General features: G+C 43.6%; 1 protein-coding gene across 1 annotated transcript; it reads right to left on the bottom strand.

The window, feature by feature from the left end:
* Positions 1-6,129: 6,129 nt before the first annotated feature.
* On the bottom strand, positions 6,130-7,284 carry LOC308160789 (trypsin-1-like; the record flags this gene model as incomplete). Its single annotated transcript, XM_080534726.1, has 4 exons — positions 7,235-7,284; positions 6,890-7,037; positions 6,609-6,739; positions 6,130-6,314 (listed from the first exon to the last, which is right to left on the bottom strand). Exons 1-4 carry the CDS (start codon positions 7,272-7,274, stop codon positions 6,130-6,132), a joined length of 504 nt encoding a protein of 167 aa, XP_080390852.1. The 5' UTR covers positions 7,275-7,284.
* Positions 7,285-24,744: the final 17,460 nt, after the last annotated feature.

The following is a 24,744-nucleotide window of genomic DNA, read 5'->3' as shown; positions in this document are numbered from 1 at the left end:
CCATTGGTAATGTGGATGCACCGTTCCAGCAAGTCCTCGACCAAGCCACTGCCTTACTTTATGTTCTTATTCCTGTTGTAAAGCACTTTGAGCTGCATTTCTTGTATGAAAGGTGCTGTATAATTTACTTACTTACTTACTTAAAAAAAGTAATGAATAGTAACACAAAAAATACATTGTACACGACCTCCTTTATGAGTAAACATGAGTGAACATAAATTTGATGCATTTGATTTGAGTATTTTGCATGAAATCTCATAAATAAATAAAAATCTGGGATTTTGGCATTTCGGGCATGAAGGGGTTAATATCTGGTACCCCCAAGCAACAAGGGTTAGGGTTAGCAGAGAAAAAAACTTTACTAGAAATCCCTCCATTCACCATATCACTCCAGTTCTCCAACAACTTCATTGGCTCCCCATCAAATTCCGTATTCATTTTAAGATTCTCCTTCTCACCTTTAAGGCTCTCCGTAACCTAGCACCCTCATACCTCTCTGAACTCCTTCTTACTCACACTCCCTCCCATAGTCTCAGATCTCCTCTGCCCCACCTAACATACGTAATATTGACAATCTCACCACTTTCACAATCCAGTCTTAAAACACACCTTTTCACAATGGCTCACTTGGTTTGATCTCCTGCATTTTGTTTGTTGTTATCAGATTTTTCTGTTTTTATCTCATTTTGCTTTGTTGATTTTAATGTTTTGATAGCCTTGAAAGGCGGCGCATGAATAAAATGTATTATTATTATTTTTATTATTATTTTTTAATTTTTTATTTACCCGACAAAACAAGGTTCAACCCCATGGCTCCCGGACTATGAAGAAGAGACTGCCCTTCAGGTCAGGGTGGCCTTGGACCAAAATACATAACAGATCTCCAAATAAATAAATAAACTTGCCTTGCCTTGAAATAGTTTGTTGTATGGATATATTGATAATAATACAAAATATATATATAATAAAAAATGATGAGAAATATGTGCCCCCTCACAAATTCAACATCATTTGAAAATATATTTGAAGTTCTATGCAGAAACGGGAGGGGGGGATATTTATTCTGCATCCATGCTCAACACGTTTCTGGAGTAACAGGTTACATTACTGGGCTGACGGGCACGTTCACATTTGCACACGCTGTATCTCGGTGTAACACCTACATAAGGTGATACACCTTCAACCAAACCCTTCCCCTGAACCTTAAACCTAACCGCAACCACATTTGAATCAATTTGTGGGAGAGACTGCAGAACCTAGGACACATTACAGCAAACAAGGAAACACAACACAAGTGGCCTTTACTCCACAACTGCTGACTCAGTGGCTCATATTCTGCAAAGTGTAATTGCGAGAGGATATCACTGAAGGCATATGTGTAAAAAATTCACAGCCCGCCAGGCCGCCACTGGTGTAAAGACATTTAGGCTCGCTGACCTGTCATAAAACTGAGATGAAAAAGCACTAGGGCAGGCAGCTATCACATCTGCCTCACTGAGGGAGGAGGGTCTTAAGCCGCTGTAATTGACGCTCACTCTCCCCCCAATAACCACATGACTTCGAAAAACAGGAGTGTTGTAAAGCAACGACTATGAATCCAGCTGATGGCTGTGAATCCTCTGGACTAACAAGTGTGTTACTGCACACTTGCATCGGAATTACATTGGGAATTGTCTTTTTGGGCAGAACTACTACAAGTGAGAACCAGAACAGTACAACAACTGGCCACTAGGGTTTGCGGCGTTTCCAGGGTTACCAGGGCCCAGCATTCCCAGTTACCAGGGTTACCAGGGCCCAGCATTAATGTAATCTAGATCAGAATGATCTAAAGCTATACGTTTATTGCAGGGTCTATCATCTTTGTTCCTGCTCTGTAGATTCTATAATTCTGATTCTGTACGACTGTACGTCAATTTCATGAAAACAAATGTTGTTTGAAGAACTCCTTAGAAACCACACAGGGCCTAGTTTTCAGAGCTTAATTAATTGCAGCACTAAATTCATCTTGGGGCTCTTTCTGCGTCAGACATTATAAATTCCACGGTCGGCTTTGGACGAAAGACGATGGCAGGGCAGTGGAGGTTTCAGAGGCCCTCTATTGTGAACAAAGAATGACTTCCAATGGCCCCTGGTCCTAGCATTTGTTTTTCATATGGAGACTGATGGATAGATGATTCATTTGCTTTGGTTAAAGTGTAAACAACACTGTGACAGATTCCAAAAACTTTTATTAGAACATTACAGCAGATACAAAGGTCTATTGCAATCATACACTCTTCCAGAACGGTATGTGTGCTTCAACAACAAACAATAATGCACTTCCCCAAAAGGAAAAAAAGAGAGAAATAAATTAATAGAAAAAAAAGAAAGAACTACAAAAAACAAATACACAGCAGTTTCCATGTTTCTGTTGAGTGAAACTTCACAATGAAACAAGGCCTCGGTAGACTGGGAGGGGAGAAGTACACGTCATCGCTCTGCCCTCCTCCCTGGAGTACGCACTTGTTCTTCAGGAGTATGCACTTGTTCTCCAGGAGTACGCACTTGTTCCCCTGGAGTATGCACTTGCTTGGCTCCATTCCTGGATCTCAAACAGCAGGACTCGTGGGAGGAGACTCTATGGAGCCCAACAACGCAATACTACTGTATGTGGTGTTTTGACAGTTAAATTACACTATACTGTAAGTAGCAACAATAATGAGCAGATATTGTTCTCCATAGCGCTATTCGAACCAGCTATCTGCGGCCTAAAGCTATGTGTCAACCAGCACATGCAAGTTGGAATGTGTGCGATTGTCCAGGCACACAATTTCAGTAGTTTCAGCGACTGGAACACAACGAAAAATGCCCTCAAGGCTAATTAATTTAATCCTAATTTAAGTGATACGCTCAACTCTACAGAACTTTGAAGTATATGCATTAAATCATTTAATTTAAATGGGTCATTATGATGCTTGTTAATGGGTTTAAAGGGGTCAAATTTAATACATATATTTCCCTCAAATAATATATTCAGTTATAAGTGTATACATGTATTTTGTTTTGCATAGACAGCAGTCATAGAGTCCGGACATAGAGTCAACAATTCTAGATTTTGGTTAATTTACTTAGCTCAAAGTTATTATTAACATAGGTGACTGCTTAGGACGCCTGTAAGCATTCTCTAGATTAGTGGTCACCAACCCGTCGATCGCGATCGACTGGTCGATCTTTCAGACTTTCCCTGTAGATCTTTGACTGACTTTCCCTGTCCCAAAAAATCAGACGCGGATTTCCGTCGGATTTCCGCGTCCCGCTCTCTCTCTCTCTCTCTCTCTCTCTCTCTCTCTCTCTCTCTCTCTCTCTCTCTCTCTCTCTCTCTCTCTCTCTCTCTCTCTCTCTCTCTCTCTCTCTCTCTCTCTCTCTCTCTCTCTCTCTCTCTCTCTCTCTCTCTCTCTCTCTCTCTCTCTCTCTCTCTCTCTCTCTCTCTCTCTCTCTCTCTCTCTCTCTCTCTCGTCGCAAATGCTGCATGAAAGTGACCAATCAGATAAGAGAATAGTACTGCCACGTGACTCGCAAAAAAACGTGACTACGCGTGACTGACTCGCAAAAAACAATCGACACAGTTGGTGAAATAGCTAGCATGGCGGAAGCTCCACGGAAGAAACCCAAAATATATAATTTCAATCCAGAATGGGAAGAAGAATTTCTCTTTACCGTGGTGAAAGACAAGTGTGTATGTATGCTGTGCAACCAACCACAAGCACTGGCTAAAAGAGGAAATCTGGAGCGGCACCACAACACCAACCACCAGAAATTCAAAGACAGCTACCCGCCAAAGAGCACTATCCGTGCAAGGAAAGTTAACGAGCTGAAATCAGGGTTGAAGGTCCAGCAATCCCTTTTCACCAAACCTGCTAATCAAAATAAGGCTGCTAGTGAAGCGTCGTTTCGGATAAGTTACCTTTTGGCTAAACACAAGAAGCCCTTTACAGATGGAGAATTTGTCAAGGAAGCAATAGCCATTACCGCGGAGACTGTTTTCAGTGACTTCAAAAACAAAGAAGAAATCAAAACCGCACTACGTGGTGTACCTCTGGGCCCTGCAACAGTGACAAGGAGGGTCGAGTCACTGTCAGAGGACGTGGACAGACAAGTGTTAACGGATTTGGCACACTGTGAATATTTCTCATTACAGTTCGATGAATCCGTGGATGTAATGGACACAGCTCAGCTTGTTGCATTTGTCAAAATGGTTTTCCAGGATTCTACAACAAAGGAGGATTTCCTCACTCTTTTGCACTTAAAGGAGAAAACAAGGGGTGTGGATATTTACAATGAGTTCAAAAAATATGTCGGTGAAAATGACATACCCATTCAGAAACTAGTGGCGATTACTACTGACGGGGCCCCAGCAATGCTCGGTGCGCGCAATGGATTTATTGGACTGTGTCGTAATGACCCTGATTTTCCCTCCTTCGTCAATTATCACTGTGTGATCCATCAGCAGGCCTTGGCTGGTAAGGTGTTGGACTTTTCCCATGTAATGACACTGGTGGTGAAACTAGTCAACTCGATTCGAGCGAAAGCGCTTCAGCACCGCTTATTCAAAGCGTTATTGGACGAGCTCGACGCTGCTTACGGAGACCTGCTTCTCCATGCTGATGTGCGGTGGTTGAGTCGCGGCAAAGTGCTGCAGCGATTTGTCGACTTGCTGCCCGAGATCAAGACGTTCCTGTCGACAAGGCAAGTGGTAGTAAATATTTTCATAGGCAAAGGACTTAAATTGGTGTGGAAAGTCAGATCTTTACGTTTTCTTTTTACTGTTTTCCCCTGCTTTTATATTCATTCTATGCATGTATATGTTTTTATATATGTTTGTATTCACGTAATGTTCTTATTCCTGTTGTAAAGCACTTTGAGCTGCATTTCTTGTATGAAAGGTGCTATATAAATAAAGCTTTACTTACTTACTTACTTACAAGGAACGAGGAGCACAAGGAACTGTCAGACGATGCGTGGCTACTGGACCTGGGGTTCCTGACAGACATAACCGCAAAACTGAACGCACTCAACTACGAGCTGCAGGGAAAAGACCGACACCTCCCCCACATGATAAGCGCAGTAAATGGGTTCAAGGCCAAGCTCGGTGTTTGGACCACACACCTAAAGAATGGGAGGCTGACACACTTTCCCAACCTGGAGAAAATGGCACAGGCCTTGGAAGACAATGATGCTTTTCACCCTGAGCAGTACTGTGCTCCCCTGGACAAACTGGCAACAGAGTTCAATCGGCGTTTTGGCGAGTTAGATGTCATGGGAGATATTGCTGCATTTGTCTCAAACCCATTTGTGCCCATTGATATAGAGCAGGTAGCAGCCAAATTCCAGCAAGTATTTACTTTGCCAAGTGGAGTTGACATGGAGATGGTGGATTTACAAAATGACATAGAGCTGAAAGCCAGGTCAAGGGACAGTGACTTTTGGGGACTTGTCAGCAGAGAGAAGTTTCCTCTTCTCACTGCATGTGCACTAAGAGTGAGTGCCTACTTTGGATCCACATATCTCTGTGAAATGTCATTTTCACAGATGAAAATAATCAAATCGAAGTACAGGAGCCGCCTTACTGACAGACACCTCACAGACTGTCTCAGACTGGCAGTCAGTAGCTATGAGCCAAACTTCAAAGCACTTGTAGACAGTATCCAGTCACAACCATCACACTGACTTGAGTGAGTAACATGACTGTTTCGATGTGAAAAGTAATGCTGCATAAGATGACTGCACTTAGCACTGACTGAGACACAAGTACACATTACAGTTCTACTTTATAAAATGCTATAATTGTAAATATGTTTGTCAATGTTAATATGAGAAAGTACACATTAGTTTTACTTTTGTTTTGATGTGAAAAGTGATGCTGCATAAGATGACTGCACTTAGCATTGACTGAGAAAGTACACATTACAGTTCTACTTTATAAAATGCTAATTGTAAATATGTTTGTCAATGTTAATAAGTAAGAATAATAATTAAGTCAGTCAAGTGTCAAAATGTCAATGTGGGGAACATGGCGCGTTCCGACCTGCAGAGGGAGCTACAGGACGGTTGGTGAAGGGATGCCAATTGGGTCCTCATCAACGTGCCCTCTTAATGTGTTGCTTTGTTCTCCCTCGGTAGGACGCAGTGAGCGGAGAACGGAGGAATCGAGGAGAAGCAGCGGAGAGTCGGTTGTAGAGAGACGTCGGAGAGCGCTGCAGGAGAGCCGCGACCGGAAGGGTCGGGCAAGACGTTCTCCCCTGAGCGAGGCTCAGCCAAACCGGACTCCAAACCAGCTGCACAAATAAAACCCGTTCCTTAAACCGCAGAATCATATTGTCTGTCTCCCTCTGTGCCCGAACCTGTTACAGTCAAGAATGTCAATTTGTTAACGTTTCAGTTATGTACAATTCTTAAAGCAAGACAGCTGCCTGATATGCTTGATACAGTCTTTTTTTTTTTGTTGCATCAATTTTAATGTTGGACCAAAGCATTGCATGTAATTAAAATACAGGCAAATAAAAGGCATTAAGTTTGAAGTTCAATCTTGTCTGTCTTTTTCTCTCAACGCTTCAATAGGTAGATCTTGCCTTCACCAAGGCTGAGGTCAGGGATCTTGGGCTTAAAAAGGTTGGTGACCACTGCTTTAGAGGAAGTGATGAACTGCTCGGTACCCTCTGTCACTGTGATGTCGTGCTCGCCAAGACGAACCTGCACACGGCTGAAAGAGATAGAAAGAGTCAAAGTAAGAGCAGAGTCAATTGTCTCATGATTTTGTGTGTAACATTAACTTCTGTCCCCTGGTCAGGCTTGATACTTGTCTGTTATTTGTTGAGAACAAATTATTTGTAGCCTACAGTACAGTACTTACGACTTGTAGCAGTGAGCAGCAGACACAACCCAGTCCTCACTGATCAGGGAGCCTCCACAGAAGTGGTACCCAGAGTTCAGGGACACCGTGTGGGGCTGGGAGTGGGCCTCGCACTCATACCCTCCGACGATCTTGTCTTCCTCCGCAACTGAAAACAGAGGAAAGGCAGACCTTAGCTTATATCTTCATGGCTAGTCCCTTTGAAGTGGGACAATTTCAATTCTGCCACAATCTTCTTAAGTTAAAGTATTCTTTGCTCTCATATGATATAAATATTACTGTATTGTCAATAATATAACAAGGTGAAAGTCTTCCCTTTTTTCCAATGGCAATATTCATACTCACAAGCGGCTCCGATGAGCAGAACAAAGACCAGAGAAATCATGGTTGCTGTGTGATCCTGTCGATGAGAGGTGTTCACCTGCACCCTGCTATATATCCACAATCGTGAGAGCCGCCCCGTTCTTTGGGACTATTTCATTGGTCAAGAGTTAGCCATTGGGAAGCAAATGGTGGACCGCCAAGGTCAAGAGAATCTCGAAGTGAACATTTACTTTTCCATTGAAATCAATGTAATTTTTTCTTGATCCCAACCAGTACATACAGGTGCAACTCAAAAAAATTGAATATTGTGCAAAAGTTCATTCATTTCAGTAATTCAACTTAAAGGGTTAAACTTAAATATTATATAGACTCATTGCATTGTACATATGCATGATTATACTTTTCAGAGGGCTGACATTTCTGTATTTAAAATCCTTTTCTTATTGATTTCATGTAATATTAAACATTTCTGAGATATTTAATTTGGGGTTTTCATAAGCTGTAAGTCATAATCATCAAATGTATAACAAATAAAGGCTTTAAATATCTAGCTTTGCATGTAATGAGTCTATATAATATCTAACTTTAACTTGAATTACTGAAATAAATGAACTTTTGCACGATATTATATATTTTTTAGTTACAACTGTATTTGATCATCATTCCAGCTCTTCTGATGGTGTAAGAAATATAGAAATAATTATGTAATCATAAGGAAATGTTGTAGGCTACTGTAGTAAGCATTTGATTGAATATATTAATGGTTAGTACATGTTACATACTTTACTGCACATGTGCTCTTTGCTATTTCTTTATTAAATGCAACTCACTGTTCAATTTTGATTAGCTGTTTGTAGATAGTGTGGGCATAATCAATTTACTGTTACCACCTAATATGTAACAGGTAGATGGTATATACTGTAAAAGTTATGTTAAATGAAAGTGGTCAAATTTAATACAGATATTTCCCTTAATATAATGAATGTAATCCTAATTTAAATGATACGCTCAACTCTACAGCATGTAGAAGTATATGCATTAAATGGGTCATTATGATGCTTGTTAATGGGTTTAAAGTGGTCAAATTTAATACAGATATTTCCCTTAATATTTGACAATGCTATCTTTTCTAGTTTTCTCTTGTTCATACCATACATTTCAGGTAGGCTGGTACTCTCTGGACATCTTCAGAGTGTATGCTCATTTAACATGACTGTGACACAGCTGTGCCTTTCCCACACATGAGGTTTTCTTGTACTCAGTCAGGGTACCTTTATGTGTAATGCTCTCACAGACATAATTTATTCAATGTATGTGGCTTAAACCTTCACCATAATTTCACACTATGAGTTTTTCCTTAATCCATACACTGTATGCAGTTTGTACAGAACACTCAAAACTATGTCATTTATATAATTCTGGATTTAGGGCCAGTTTCCTGGACACAGATTAAGCCAAATCCTGACTAAATACAATAGAAAATCTAAATTGAAGATGCATTTTAGTCAAGGATTAGTCTTAATCTGTGTCATTGAAACCAGACATGGACTCAGAGGGAAGGAGACAGCAGGTAAGGAGGACGGAAAGCCAGTTGAATTAGCACATGCTTATCCTATGTATTAACACTGTAATAACTGTAGAAATAACATTCTATTAACTTAAAATTAACCTGTGCACATTTTAGAATAAAAAAACTGACGTTGTATTAATGTTGATGTTTGCTTGTATCCTTGTATCTACAACAGTAAAATACATGTTCCCAAATCTGGTTAACGCATTCAGGCCCTGAACACAGCAAAGACCTAGGTTCTAGGCCCTGGACAATCTAGACAATTTGATGGCAGCTACTAGATTGTAATCAAGTGCAATACTGAAACACAACTGTGAACATTTCAAACCTGCAAACTGCGACACTTTAAATGAATGTGCAATAACACTATGTGCAATATGACAACCCTTGTGTACATAAGGTTCAGAATAGGAAATGTTAGGATATTTATAGCATAGCATAGAGTACAGCACAGTGTTTTATTTGTATAGTATAGTATAGTGGATAGTGTACATAGCCTTTATTTATGTAAACCAGCTCTTTTCCCCTCTTGTTTTTAGTATTTTTTTCCTAGCACCAGGGGAGCCCCCCCTCCTAAATTTCGTTGTATGGTACCTGTACTGTATTAATGACAATAAAGACCATTCATTCATTCATTCATTCAACTGATTTTTAGATGATTATGTCAACAATTGATTCCATACGTTAGTGTAAGTGGATTTGTGTGATTTACGTAAGAAGGTAATCCTCATTACTCTCGAATTACGTGGCGATTACACAGTATTAGGCAATCATAGCCTACTGTGGTTATGGTAAATGATAGTTGTTTGTTTGAGTTAAATATAGGTTGTGTGACGGTAAATGATAAGTGGTTAGTGTGGTGTTAGCAGGGACTGTTAGAGCATCAACTGATTATGGGTGTCATCCGGGGGAGGGGGATGGGTGTTGTAGATAGCATCCTGTGGCGTCGGGGTGGGGCGGTAGCTAAATTATAAGCAATGAATGCGTTTATTTGCAGGCTAGTCAGTTGTGAAAGTAATATATTAATTTAATAATAATTTATCTAAAACAATATAGCAATTGCACCTAGCCCCATATAGTTACTAGGGATGTTCCTGGAGCCGGTTGCACCACGTCTTACTAAGTACAAACTAACCCTATTTATTGCGTAAGTATTTACTAAATCAAGATTTAGTCACTACTAAACTTGAACGGGTTGCACCAAGCACACTAGTTATCACGTAGACCTTAGTAACTACTAATATGTACGTACCCCTAAGGTGGTGTAAGTTATAACTAACTCGTAGCTAACCGTAGTTACCTCAGCGGAGATAAAGTAGCCTGCCGAAGCAGGGGAAAACCAGCCTATGGAAGCTAAACATTTATTTCGTTTGTACAATAAAAAGACACAAGCTATAGTTATAACAAATTAAATTGTTTATTAATACAATGTATTAATCTTAATTTTGGCTTGTAGTTCCACGCTTAAAGGAGTGACGCCCACAACACAATATTTGAAATAACGACTTTTAACTGCTAGGTCTGTCTCAAGCTAGGTTAGCTTATTTCAAAATCCAGCATACCTATGAACTAGTCAGGCTAGCTAACATTAGGTAACTTGTATTGTTTGAAACACGGTCATCAATACGATGACTGTTATCGATATATCGTTAGCTACCAACTTTAGACTACTTACCTGGCTGTGGCAGGTTAGCTAAGCTACCGTTGTTACCTAGTGTAGATGGATTATTACTTGATTAATACCTATATTAGCCACTCGCTCAAGACGTGGCATGTAGCAAAGACTCCATAAGCAAGGTTCTTCTCAACACAATTAGACACTGATATTGTGGGCACTGACATAGTGTAATTGAACGGAAAGGTGGAACAAAGTGTTGGTTACAATCAATTCAATTCAATTTTCAATTCAATTATACTTTATTTATCCCCGTGGGGAAATTCATTTTGCCACGCCACTCTCTAAAAACAACACATGACAACACAACATAAAGGACAGACAACAATATTGGGCCAGCCATGTATAATATATAAAAAACTGTGAGATCATGATAGAAGTGGATAAAAAGATGGCTATAGTTATCATATTAAAATACTAAAAAGTGATGATGATTAAAATAAATAAATAAATACAGATTCAGGAGCCTTGACCCCGACTACTACTTTAGTTGCCATTGAACAGTCTTAGTGCAGCCGGGATAAATGATTTTTTTATATCGCTCCGTCCTGGAGCGTACCGAAATGAACCGCCCTCTGCGGCGGCTGCTGGTTTGCCCAGCGAGGACATGATGGAGGGGGTGGTTGGGGTTGTCCCTGATGGACAGCAGCTTGCTCCTAGTCCTTCTCTCCACCACCGTCCCCAGAGAGTCCAGGCTCCTTCCCACCACTGAACCAGCCTTTTTTACCTAGTGTAGATGGATTATTACTTGATTAATACCTATATTAGCCACTCGCTCAAGACGTGGCATGTAGCAAAGACTCCATAAGCAAGGTTCTTCTCAACACAATTAGACACTGATATTGTGGGCACTGACATAGTGTAATTGAACGGAAAGGTGGAACAAAGTGTTGGTTACAATCAATTCAATTCAATTTTCAATTCAATTATACTTTATTTATCCCCGTGGGGAAATTCATTTTGCCACGCCACTCTCTAAAAACAACACATGACAACACAACATAAAGGACAGACAACAATATTGGGCCAGCCATGTATAGTATATAAAAAACAGTGAGATCATGATAGAAAAGTGGATAAAAAGATGGCTATAGTTATCATATTAAAATACTAAAAAGTGATGATTAAAATAAATAAATAAATACAGATTCAGGAGCCTTGACCCCGACTACTACTTTAGTTGCCATTGAACAGTCTTAGTGCAGCCGGGTTAAATGATTTTTTAATATCGCTCCGTCCTGGAGCGTACCGAAATGAACCGCCCTCTGCAGCGGCTGCTGGTTTGCCCAGCGAGGACATGATGGAGGGGGTGGTTGGGGTTGTCCCTGATGGACAGCAGCTTGCTCCTAGTCCTTCTCTCCACCACCGTCCCCAGAGAGTCCAGGCTCCTTCCCACCACTGAACCGGCCTTTTTTACCTAGTGTAGATGGATTATTACTTGATTAATACCTATATTAGCCACTCGCTCAAGACATGGCATGTAGCAAAGACTCCATAAGCAAGGTTCTTCTCAACACAATTAGACACTGATATTGTGGGCACTGACATAGTGTAATTGAACGGAAAGGTGGAACAAAGTGTTGGTTACAAATTACAATGAAGGAGTGAAGAGGTGTTCTACGCATCCGTTCTCCGAAGGGAAGAAGAACACCTCTTTCAGGGGCCCTCTGCAGCCACGCCTGAGCCAGAAGCCAGAGAAGGACGTTTCCAGACCATGTGGCAGTGGACAGGAGCATGGTACCAGCACTGCTGGTGCTAACCCTCCAGTAGCGTGGCATTCATCCTTCTCTTCACCTTCTACGCCCGGTTCGACGAGGGGCGAACGGAGGTAACCGCAACACAAACACCACTCTCTCCAGCTCTCAGCAGCCTCACCCTCACAGAGCATGAAGTGAGACGCGTACTGAAGGCGGTGGACCCCAGGAAAGCCTCGGGGCCGGATGGCGTCCTGGGACGGGTGCTGAGAGACTGCGCCGACCAGCTGGCCGGGGTTTTCACCAACATCTTTAACCAGTCCCTGTCCCAGGCCACCATCCCACCCTGCCTGAAAACCTCAACTATCATCCCAGTCCCGAAGAAAAGCACGGTGAGCTGCCTAAACGACTACCGCCCGGTGGCACTCACACCAATCATCATGAAGTGCTTCGAGAAACTAGTCCGGGCCCACATACTCACACGCCTCCCGCCCAACCTGGATCCATACCAGTTCGCCTACAGAGCCCACAGGTCCACAGAGGACGCCATCGCGACGACTCTCCACGCCACTCTATCCCACCTGGAGAGGGGAAACAGTTACGCGAGACTGCTCTTCGTGGACTTCAGCTCCGCCTTCAACACCATCCTTCCAGACAGGCTAGTGACCAAACTACTAGACCTGGGTCTATCACACTCTATATGTGCATGGATCAAGGACTTCCTGACCGACCGCCCCCAGAGGGTGCGGGTGGGCCCCCACACCTCCACAGCCCTCAGACTCAGCACTGGGTCCCCCCAGGGCTGCGTGCTAAGCCCCATCCTCTACAACCTCTACACCTACGACTTCACCCCCGTCCACCCCAGCAACTCCATCGTAAAGTTTGCAGACGACACCACCGTGGTGGGATGCATCTCGGGGGGGGACGAGGCGGCGTACAGGGATGAGGTAGAGCAACTGAGCAAGCTGTGCAAGGTTAACAACCTGCTGCTGAACAAGTCAAAGACCCAGGAAATCATCGTAGACTTCAGGAGGAAAAAGTGATCCAGAAAAAGAGATCCAGCCCCTGCTCATCGACGGAGAGAGCGTGGAGAGAGTCTCAACCCTCCGATTCCTGGGGGTGCACATGCAGGATGACCTGACCTGGAAGGACAACACAAAAGCCACCATCAAGAAGGCACAACAGCGGCTATACATCCTGAGAGTCCTCAGGAAGGAACACAGCAAGCAGGAGATACTGGTGACCTTCTACCGCGGCGCAGTGGAGAGCATCCTCACCTACGGCATCTGCAACTGGTTCTCCAGCTGCACAACCGCGGAGAGAAATGCGCTACAGATTGATTGATTTATTGAAAACTTTATTAGAAGATTTGCAGAAGTAGGTACATGAAAGTACATATTACATACAAGGTCAACTAACAGGATAAAAACCCAAGAAAGCCACTGGCTTATTTCAATTGGGGTCCTTGATTCTCAATTCATCGTTACATGTAAGACAGACAAAAAAACTAGTACTATCTACAAGATAATACAGACAAATAACTAGTACTATCTACAAGATAAACATACATCCATCATGGGAAGAACAATACAACAAAACATTAGGTATGTACAGCGGGTAGGACAGGTGGGGACATACACCACAGGTGGGGGCGGGGGACAAAACACAAAGTATGTACAGTGGGTAGTTCGGGTCTTTTAATCTGATTTTTGTTTTAGAGGGTCCAGTTACGGATTGCAGCCTCCTGTAAATGTTTTTTGAGAGTGGTTTTGAAGGTGGGCAGTGTTTTGCACTCCTTTAAGATTATAGGAAGGGCGTTCCACATTTTTACTGCATAGTTTGCAAACGAGTTTAACCCCTTGTTTGTGGTGCAACGCGGTTGAACGTGGTTCGTGGAGCTTCCTCTGGTATTGTATGTGTGGACGTTGTTCACTTTTTGGAAGTATGTTGACAGGTACTTGGGTGTCTTTGTGGTGTAGCGTATCTTGAAGACCAGGCCCAGTGCAAGCTGCTGCACTCTGTCAACTACTCGTAGCCAATCAAGGCTCAAAAAATGAGCAGCGAGTCGTGAGAACAGCCCAGAAGAACAGCCCAGAAGATCACCGGCGCCCCCCTCCCCTCTCTGGAAGAGCTGTACAACACACGCTATCTCAGGAAGGCCTCCAAGATCTCCAGGGACCCGACCCACCCTGGGTACGAACACTTTACCCGGCTGCCCTCGAAAAGGCGGTTCAGGACCATGGCCGCAAGGACAAACAGACTGAAGAACAGCTTCTACCCCAGGGCCGTCCAGGCCCTGAACACAGCAAAGACCTAGGTTCTGGGCCCTGGACAGTCTGGACGGATTGATGGCAGCTGCTGGACTGAAAAAATCAGGTGTAGTGCTGAGGCACAAATATGTACATTTCAAGCCTCTTAAGGGCTCTGCACACAGCGTGCGATTTCTGTTGCGCGTCAACGTTCCATTTTGAAGTTTGAATGTAAGTCTATGAGAACATCGTAAAACATCGCATCCCAATGCACACAGCGTGCGATGCAATTTCTGTTGTATGTTCTCATAGACTTCCATTCAAACTTCAAAATGGAACGTTGACGCGCAACAGAAATCGCACGCTGTGTGCAGAGCCCTTTACACACCACTGCCTTTAGGGGTAGTGGTGGTCTAGTGGATAGTGAGTTGGACTTGTGATCGGAAGGTTGTGAGTTCAAATCCCGCCTGAAGCCACACCACTACTAGTGTGCCCTTGGGTAAGGCACTTAGCCCTCAGTTACTCCAGGGGGAATGTCCCTGTAATTCGTAATTGTAAGTCGCTTTGGATAAAAGCGTCTGCTAAATGGCAAAATTATAAATTATTAATTAATTATTATTAATTATAAGCCTGCAAACTGCGACACTTTAAATAAATGTGCAATAACACTATGTGCAATATGACAACCCTAGTCGTCTATCTGTACAGTATAGTATAGTGGATAGTGTACATAGCCTTTATTTATGTAAACCAGCTCCTTCCCTTCTTGTGTTTTTTTTTAAGTGTTTTTTTTAAAGTTTTTTTTTCTTTCCTAACACCAGGGGAGCCACCCCTCCCAAATTTCGTTGTTTGGTACCTGTACTGTAGCAATGACAATAAAGACCATTCATTCATTCATTGGTTAGGTTGGAAATTCTCAATCCCATCTGGCAACCCTTAGCGGAGAGTCTATAGATTGTATGTTTACAGATATCGCACACCACACTTTGTTAAAAGAAATAAAGCTTGTACTTTTCTACTTATAATACATTCTACTGATGTAGTCTACCATTTGGTTTTAGTTATAGGCTATTGCTCTCACTTGTTTGTACCTTTTGCTAAGTCAAGCATTTAGAATGTAGAGTGCATATTGCGAAATTTCGCAACGTCAATAACGCATCGGACTCTAAAAAACGCATGTTTTTTTAAACCTCCGTTGCGAAAGGGGCCCCCCCGCCACCTTGCTGGGGGGCCTCGGGATTTTGCGGTACGCCACTGACGAGGTCCCGATGTTATATAGGATAGGAAAGCTATTAGTTTACAAAGAATGCTTTCTCAATAGAGCTCGGTATAGATAGCAGTTTTTAAGATTCTAAGAGCTGTCGAACTAGAGCAGAAAACAAACACAGGTCGTGACCCGGAGGTGTGTGTTGTTAAGAGTATTTCCTGTGTGGCTATTATAGAGTATTTATACTATGTGTTAAAGATACAACCTGTAAACTCCACTAACTCTATTCATTCTGGAGACGACTCGATGAATTTAGGAGATCTGAACCCTAACAGACCTTAATGGACCTTTCTATCAGTCTGGACCAGTGATGTTTATCCACATTTGTCCACATGATCAGAGGAAAGAACATCAGACATCAACAATGATGGAAATATGCTTTATTAGTTTCTCCACACTTTAAAAGCACATTGTAACGGAAATGTTTCTATGAATATACAATTATAGCCTAAATCAGTAGCCTAATCACTCGTCAATGATTTTTGTTGTTGTTTCACATCAAATATCTACATTGACACCCCCACAAACATAACATCTAAGAATAAGCTAGGGAAATACATAAACAAATCAAACATACTGTATAGGGTCAAATCTATGTTTCTTCTACTTTAGTTACACTCATTTGAAACCAACAGAAGTCGCTGGGAATTTGAATGAGTTTTTTTTTTAAATAATATGAAATACATGTGAAAAGACTGAAAGTATTTGAATCTCTTTAGTAACATAAAAGCCTATAATCTTAAATAAAGGTAATTCAATGGATCACAACAAACTCATAACTTGCAAACAATAGAACTGAATCAATGAACCATGAATCACACACCCAGTGGCGGACTCAGGCTGTTTGAAGGGCAGGGGGGGGGCGAAAAGAAAAAGGGCACCTACTGCACAACATGGGACCCCATCAGTGCACATGGTCAAGTTTAGACCATTGGAAGGGCAGCCAATAGGGCACGTCCTCTCATTTTCGCCACTCAAAAGGGCACTTAAGAGAGAAGTTTTTCAACCGTGGGGGCACTAGGAGGGGCGGTCGCCCCCCCTGAGTCCGCCAGTGCACACACCCCTCCCACACCTGAGCCAGCCCAGCCTCCCCAGGTTGTTCAGGTAGAGAACAGGCATGACAGCACTTCCTACCATGGGGGGGACCAGAACTGGGATGATAAAGAAGCACATTAACACTGAGCTGATGGGCATCAGGGGGCGGAAAGTGTACACCAACATGGGAGGAAGGTTGCAAAGAAACGTCATGACCAGGCTGTTGACGATGATCTGAAGAGCCTTCTTCTTCTGGGGGTGGAGGCCTCGCCCTCCGGGGTCAGATCTCTTCAGAGCCCTGAGGATGAAGAAGTCACAGAGGCTGATGGTGGAGATAGTTACAGCGCCGACGATGATGACGAGGATCTCTTTCCACGTGGCTGTGAATGACGTCGCAAATACTGTCCCGTATGTTGCCGTGGCAACCCAGACACCAACACACATCAGAGCCCTGGAGGTCAGGCCCTTTCTGGCGCGGTACGTGATTGGATGAACCACAGCCAGGTAGCAGTCCAGACAGATGCACATCATGAAGAGAGGTCTTCCACTTAGACTCAGAGCTTGGATGAAATACAATATTTTTTCCAGGGTCATGTTGTGCCAGACGAGATAGTTAAACATTCGAAGGGGGATGAAACTCAAGAAGACCAAGTCCATGACTGTGAGGTTTAGCATGAAGACGTGGTTGGGGGTGATGGCGGTGCCTTTCCTGAGTTTCTGCAAAAGCTCCCAAAGGACGGTGACACATGCAGGGACCCCGAACAGGCAACAGACGGCACTGACAACAAGCCAGGTTATTATACCTACCATCATGTCATCACAATGTTTAAAGTAGCCTGGGTACCCAGAGACGGTGGAGTTAGTAGAGTTTAGAGTTGTATTCTGCAGTTGAGGTTGCATCTTCAGCCACAGAGTTGAGATGAGATGCTGATGAGGACAAGATTGTTGATGAGCCTGAGAATTATTCTGAAATCATTATAATAATTGTATTCATCTAACTATCTTTATCTATCCACAAAGTCCATTGAGATTTATTTTATTTTTTTTACTTAAAAGTCCACATAAATGAAAGTTCTACAATACTTCATCAATTGTCAACAACTGGAAATATTTCTGAGTTCTTGTATGAATTGTATATATGTATTATATCTAAACTGAATATATGTCTTATATATTAACTATATTATAGTTCCGCACAACAGGAGAAGCAGACACAGAGCACCTACCTTTCAGCCTGATGAGGGTGTGTGAGGAGGTAACATCTATGTGTCTCTATAACTTTGAATACGCAGGTGTGACTGACGGCCTCACCCTGACAGTGATGGATATACTCAGGTGTGACTCGTACCCAAATCAAATCAAATGTTACTGGTCAAGTACACAATATACAAGATAGAGCCTAATTAAATGCTTTAGAGCAAGCAACTCCTAAACAATGCAACAATCGACAATTAACAGTGCAATTCAATAATAATAATAATAATAATAATAATAATAATAATAATAGAAAAGAAAAAAGACAATAACATAGCAGCAGAAACTCAACAATATGCAAATGTGTGTGTGTGTGTGTGTGAGAGAGAGAGAGAGAGAGAGAGAGAGAGAGAGAGAGAGAGAGAGAGAGAGAGAGAGAGAGAGAGAGAGAGAGAGAGAGAGAGAGAGAGAGAGAGAGAGAGAGAGAGAGAGAGAGAGAGAGAGAGAGAGAGAGAGAGAGAGAGAGAGAGGGACCTCAGGGAAGACAGATGGAAATTAGCTCATGAGCTAACTCTGGCACATTTACATTGATGTGGAAACTGATTCGTTGATTAATGTGCACTGTCCCTGGTAAATAAATAAACAAAACAAAACAAACAAAGACATGCAAATGTAATGTAAAAAGGTTTGTATGTAAAAAGTCCATATAAATGAAAGTTCTATAATACATCATCAATTGTCAATAACTGGAAATATTTGAGTGTTAATTATTAGATTTCCTGTGTGAATTGTATTTTATGTATAAACGGAAAATATGTATATATATATATATATATATATGAACTATACTATACTATATTATAGGTAAGCCTCCCCAGTTCTGGTGCAACGATGTGATGGGAGAGTGTCCGTCCCTCGCCATTCATGCAGTCAAAATCCTCCTACCATTCAGCACTACTGTTACCTATCTGTTACCTATATTACCTATCTGTTACCTATATTACCTATCTGTGCCTTGAAAGTGGCTTCTCAACGTTGGTCCAGCTCACGTCAAAGCAGAGGAACTGGTTGGACACTGAGCATGATGTGAGAGTAGCTCTGTCTACCATCACCCCAGACTCTGTCTGTCTGTCTGTCTGCCATCACCCCAGACTCTGTCTGTCTGTCTGTCTGTCTGCCATCACCCCAGACTCTGTCTGTCTGTCTGTCTGTCTCTGTCTGTCTGTCTGTCACCCCAGACTCTGACACTCTTATCAGGAGTAAAGCACTTCCCCAGATGCCTGTTGAGTGACAGCAGCCTGTTCAGCAGGCCTACTAGGAGAGATTATCATATCGTATGTGTAACAGTTATGATGTTCATTTTATTTGTATTCACCAGGAGCAGCAGTTGAGTGTTCGGTGAGTGTGAAGTTGACAGTTATACAACAGTTAGTTCCGACCAAGTAATTTGATTGGACAAGAGGCATTCCATGAGTGCTGATATACAGTATAACAGCACTGGGACTTTTAACTATATGTATCACTCCGCCGCACAGACGTTCTACTAAATGACCGTTAATTAGACAACATGTTTGTGTTCAGGTTACTAGGCAACAGTCTATTTGTATTTTTACGATTAAATAAATAAACAAACAAATCAGGTACCAAGACATATGAGGAAATAGTTGATATCCTAGCCCTCCATTTTTCACCGAAGCCTTTAGTTATTGCTGAGAGGTTTAGGTTCCACCGACGCAGCCAGGAAGAAGGCGAGTCTGTTACCCTGTATGTTGCAGCTTTACGGAAGCTAGCTGAACATTGTGATTTCAAACAAACATTAAATGACACATTGAGAGATCGTCTTGTGTGCGGTTTGAGTAATGAATCGGCACAAAAGAGGCTACTGACAGTCAGTGATCTGACGCTGGAGAAAGCTGTCAATATCAGTGTGACTATGGAAATGGCAGCAAAGGAAGCCCAGCAGTTACATACAACGAGCCGAGTGCATAAGGTCAGTAGTGAGGAGCAAAGGGGCCAGGGTCCATGTTTTCGTTGTGGGAGAACAGGACATCTTGCATCTACGTGCTGGTGTAAGGACCAGGACTGCCATCATTGTGGAAAGAAAGGGCATGTAGAGCGGGCTTGTAGAAACAAAAAGAGCGCTGAAAGGTCAACAAAGTCTGGATACAAGAAAAACACTGATTATGACAAAAAGAAAAGACATGTCCGTACCGTCGAGCAGGGAAAGACAGCTAGTGACTCTTCAGAGGAGGAGGAGAGAATAAGTTTTCTCAGAGTACTAAACATGGATGAGGGCGCCGATTGCTACTGGGCTACCCCTGAGCTGGAAGGACTTCCAGTGAAAATGCAGATCGACACTGGGTCAAGGGCTTCAATCATCTCAAATAGAGTCTACAAGAAATTCATGAAGCACCTCCCATTACGAGCATCAGACACCAAGTTTCGAACATATACAGGAGAGCCCGTTCCGATGAGGGGTATGACGGATGTGACTGTCCAGTGTAATGGACAAATTGAAAAGCTCCCTGTTTACATAACTAATGGAGATTATCAAGCATTGATGGGACGTCTGTGGCTAGACAAAATAAGGCTGGACTGGCAAGCAGTACGCATGATAGCAAACGGCTCCACAGGCCTACAGGCTGTCTTGGAAAAACACACAGAGGTTTTCCGGAACGAGTTAGGAAGCATGAAGGACATTACAGTAAAGCTACATGTAAAGCCTGAAAGCAAACCAGTGTTTTTGAAAGCTAGATCGGTACCATATGCTATAAGAGACAAGATGGAAGCTGATTTGGATGCTCTTGTGAAGAGTGGAGTACTGGAGCCAGTCACTACCAGTGATTGGGCGACACCGATAGTGCCAGTGCCTAAGAAGGATGGAGGAATCCGGACCTGTGGGGATTTTAAGGTAACAGTTAACCCTGTGCTATCTGTAGAGCAGTATCCACTCCCTCATATTGAGGACCTGTTTGCTGGACTTAGTGGGGGTCAAAAGTTCAGTAAAATAGACCTTAATCAAGCTTATTTGCAAATGCATGTGCATGAAGACTCACAGGAGCTGCTAACTATCACAACGCACAAGGGCCTCTTCAGGTACCGCCGATTACCTTTCGGAATCACATCAGCACCAGCACTGTTTCAACGTGCTATGGATCAAATCCTCAGTGGCCTGCCTGGTGTTCAGTGCTATTTAGACGATATCCTTTGCACAGGGGCCAGCGATTCCGAGCACCTTCATAATCTGGACGCCACTCTTCAAAGACTAAAGGAATAATGGACTCAGGGTTCGCAAGGAAAAATTTGACTTTTTCCGCTCTTCTGTGGAGTACTTGGGACATGTCATTAGTGCCGAGGGCCTACACACGGCCCCATCCAAGGTCGCAGCCATCATGGATGCACCGCCACCCCAGAACGTCAGTCAGTTGCGTTCGTTCCTAGGGCTGCTCAACTACTACGGTCGTTTCATCCCAAATCTATCATCGCTACTAAAGCCACTACATGACTTACTCCGCCAGGACAAGGCGTGGGAATGGAATAAAGCATGCCAGGAGGCTTTTCAGAAATCAAAGGATGTGTTAGTGGGGTCAGAGGTCCTAACCCATTATGACCCGTCACTCCAAATCCAGCTGGCCTGTGATGCATCTCCATACGGGGTGGGTGCAGTTATCTCACACATAATGCCAAATGGGGATGAAAGGCCCATTGCCTTTGCTTCAAGGACTTTAAACAAAGCCGAAGCCAATTATGCTCAGCTGGAGAGGGAAGCGTTAAGCATCATTTTTGGCGTTCGTAAATTCCATCAGTACTTATATGGACGGAAATTTACACTCCTTACCGATCACCGACCTCTTACAACCATCCTTGGACCACATACCGGGATACCGTCTCTCGCCGCAAGCCGTCTGCAACGATGGGCGCTGCTGTTGTCTGGGCATTCATATGTCATAAAGTATCGTAAAGCAGACTCACATTGCAACGCCGATGGCTTATCAAGGTTGCCACTCCCTGTCACCAAACCAGAGTTGCACACTGAGCACGTTGCCTATTTCAGTCAGGTGGATGATGCGCCAGTTTCAGCTGAACAAGTGAAGAAGGCCACACGCAATGACCCGGTCTTGTCAGCTGTCTTGGACATTGTTGTAAAGGGCCACTCTGGCAGCAACGACGGTGCTTTGAAACCTTACCTCGCGAGGAGGGCGGAACTGACGGTGCAGTCTGGATGTTTGCTGTGGGGAAGGAGAGTGGTTATACCACCAACACTACGCAAACCAGTGTTGCAGCAACTCCACTCAGGACACAGTGGAATAGTAAGGATGAAGGAAATAGCAAGAAGCTACTTTTGGTGGCCAAATATGGATGGACAGATAGAGGAGATAGCAAAAGCCTGTTCCTCATGTCAGAAAATCAGGAACAATCCTCAACTAGCTCCTCTGCACCCCTGGAGCTTTCCAGAAAGGCCATGGCATCGTGTGCATATTGATTTCGCAGGACCTTTTGAGGACAGAATGCTACTTGTCGCTGTGGATGCACACAGTAAATGGCCTGAAGTGGCTATCATGAGATCCACCACAACAGGAAAGACAATTGAGAAGCTGGGAGAAATGTTCAGCCGTTTTGGATGTCCCGTTCAACTCGTCTCTGACAATGGACCACAGTTTGTGTCCCAGGAAATGGCTGCTTTCGTGCAAGCAAATGGCATACAGCACATAAGATCAGCACCTTATCACCCGTCATCGAATGGCCTCGCTGAAAGGTTTGTGCAAACGATGAAAAATGCATTAAAGGCATCACAAGGGCAGGGAACCCTCCATCAGCGGCTGCACAGATTCCTACTGACGTATCGCAACACGTCACATGCAACTACAAAAGTATCACCTGCCAGCTTGTTGCTACAAAAAGAGCTTAGATCCAACTTTGACCTCCTGAAGCCAACGTCAGTGAAAGAGACAGTTTCACAGCAGCAGAAGAAACAAATCCAACAAAGAGGACAAACCAAGTTCAGAGTTTTCACTCCAGGTGAATCTGTGTTGGCAAGGAATTACTGCAGTGGACCTAAGTGGATTCCTGCCACCATCATTGCACAGAATGGACCGGTATCATATACGGTTCAAACTGCTACTGACATCGTCTGGAGAAGGCACATCGACCAGCTATTGCAAGCTCCAACACACACCCCGCTGCTTGCCAAGGACCCTCTCGATACACCGCCTCTGGATCTACCTGCAGAAGTTTCAGATTCTTCTATGCCTGAGCCTGAGGTTGCTGCCGCAGCACCTGACTCTCCAATCAAAGAGACTGTAACACCTCCGCCTGATTCTGCCTCTGGTCCGAGCCCACTACAGAGACACAGAGACCCTGAGGTTCCAGCTGCACGGCGATATCCTGAAAGACAGCGGCGGCCTCCTGATCGTTTGGTCTTATAGCTTGACTTACCCAATTCAACTGGAGCAGAATAATCTCCATGGGTATAGTCAGGGGTTTGAGGTGGTCTACCCTCACCCCAGGATTGTTATTGTTTTTGTTACAGGCATCTATATAGTTATGGTGTTATTTGAAGATTTTCAAGCTGATGTTAAATGGGACATTTATTGTAAGGGGGGAGGAGATGTGATGTATTCACTGTTGCTATGGTTTTGTTAACGCTATGCATCCTGGGTATACGCTATGCATCCTGGGTATTTAAGATGCCATGTTGTTCTGTGAGTTTGATCTAACGTGGGGCTCCACAGTAGAGAACAATAAATACTCAAGTTACAACCGTTGTCTGAGTAGTACATGTTATACAGGTGAGGTTCATAGTCCTCAGGATATAACAATAATGAGGCAAATACGTTTCGGGAGCAAACAGGAGGTTTCAACTGCATGCCAAGCGACCCGGTTCGACCTTGTCACGGTTCGAGGCAGCCAAGGTCGTCCTGGAGCAGGTGCGGCCATTTTACAACAAGGCCAATATCCCAATGGTGAGCGATCGGCGTGCGTGTGCAACAAGATGGTGGAGTTTGTCGACGCCAACAACAAGCTGCGGCGCATTCCGAAGGCCAGGCGCTCTAGTGAGGCTACAGCTCACAGACAATTGGAGGCAATGGAGCGCAGGCTGGATGCCACATTCCCACTGTATATAGCATAATATATATATATGGATGGATGATAGTAGAAAGAAAAGAACAGCAGTGTGTAAGGTCTGCAGAGCAAACATGAGTGATACGACCACCACAACATCGAATTTCACTCTTTTCGGGACGGTGGCGGAGGCGCCCAGGATGAAGAAGGTTCAGCAGGCCCAGATGGTGGTGGTCCGGGCTGAGAAGGAGGTCCTTCTGGCTGAGAAGGAGACCCTTCAGGCCAAGATGGTGGTGGTCCGGGCTGAGAAGGAGACCCTTCAGGCCAAGTGTTGGGAACAGGAGGCAACCATCACGATGCATCAGTTCCGCCTGACGACCCAGGCGGCGGAGATAGAGTTCCACAAGTTCAAGCAGGAGCTCACCACCGCCAAGGTGCAGGAGCTGCAGGAGGCCAACATGGTCACCACCGCCAAGGCCACTGAGGACCTCACCGCCCTGCAGAAACAACTGCAGGAGGCCAAGACCAAGGCCAAGGCAGACAGAGATGTGATTGAACAAATGTCTGACACCATGGGAGACAGCCTCTCCAAGGGAGAAAGTGAGAGATCGCGGACCGTCGGGGATTGTCCAGCCAGACGTTTTGGGGGTCTCGGCTATAACGGATATATTTCTTACGCAAACATTTACTGGGATTTACTACCGACGTGTGCGATGTGGAGAATACAGATATTATTTGTGAACTTGTTTCCTTGCCATCTTCAGTTGTCAAGCGAACTTGACTA

This window comes from Nansenia antarctica, assembly GCF_963989245.1.
Source record: "Nansenia antarctica genome assembly, chromosome: 6".
Classification (NCBI taxonomy): domain Eukaryota; kingdom Metazoa; phylum Chordata; class Actinopteri; order Argentiniformes; family Microstomatidae; genus Nansenia; species Nansenia antarctica.
The sequence above is the reverse complement of the archived record's forward strand: the minus strand, read 5'-3'. Positions and strand labels throughout refer to the sequence as shown.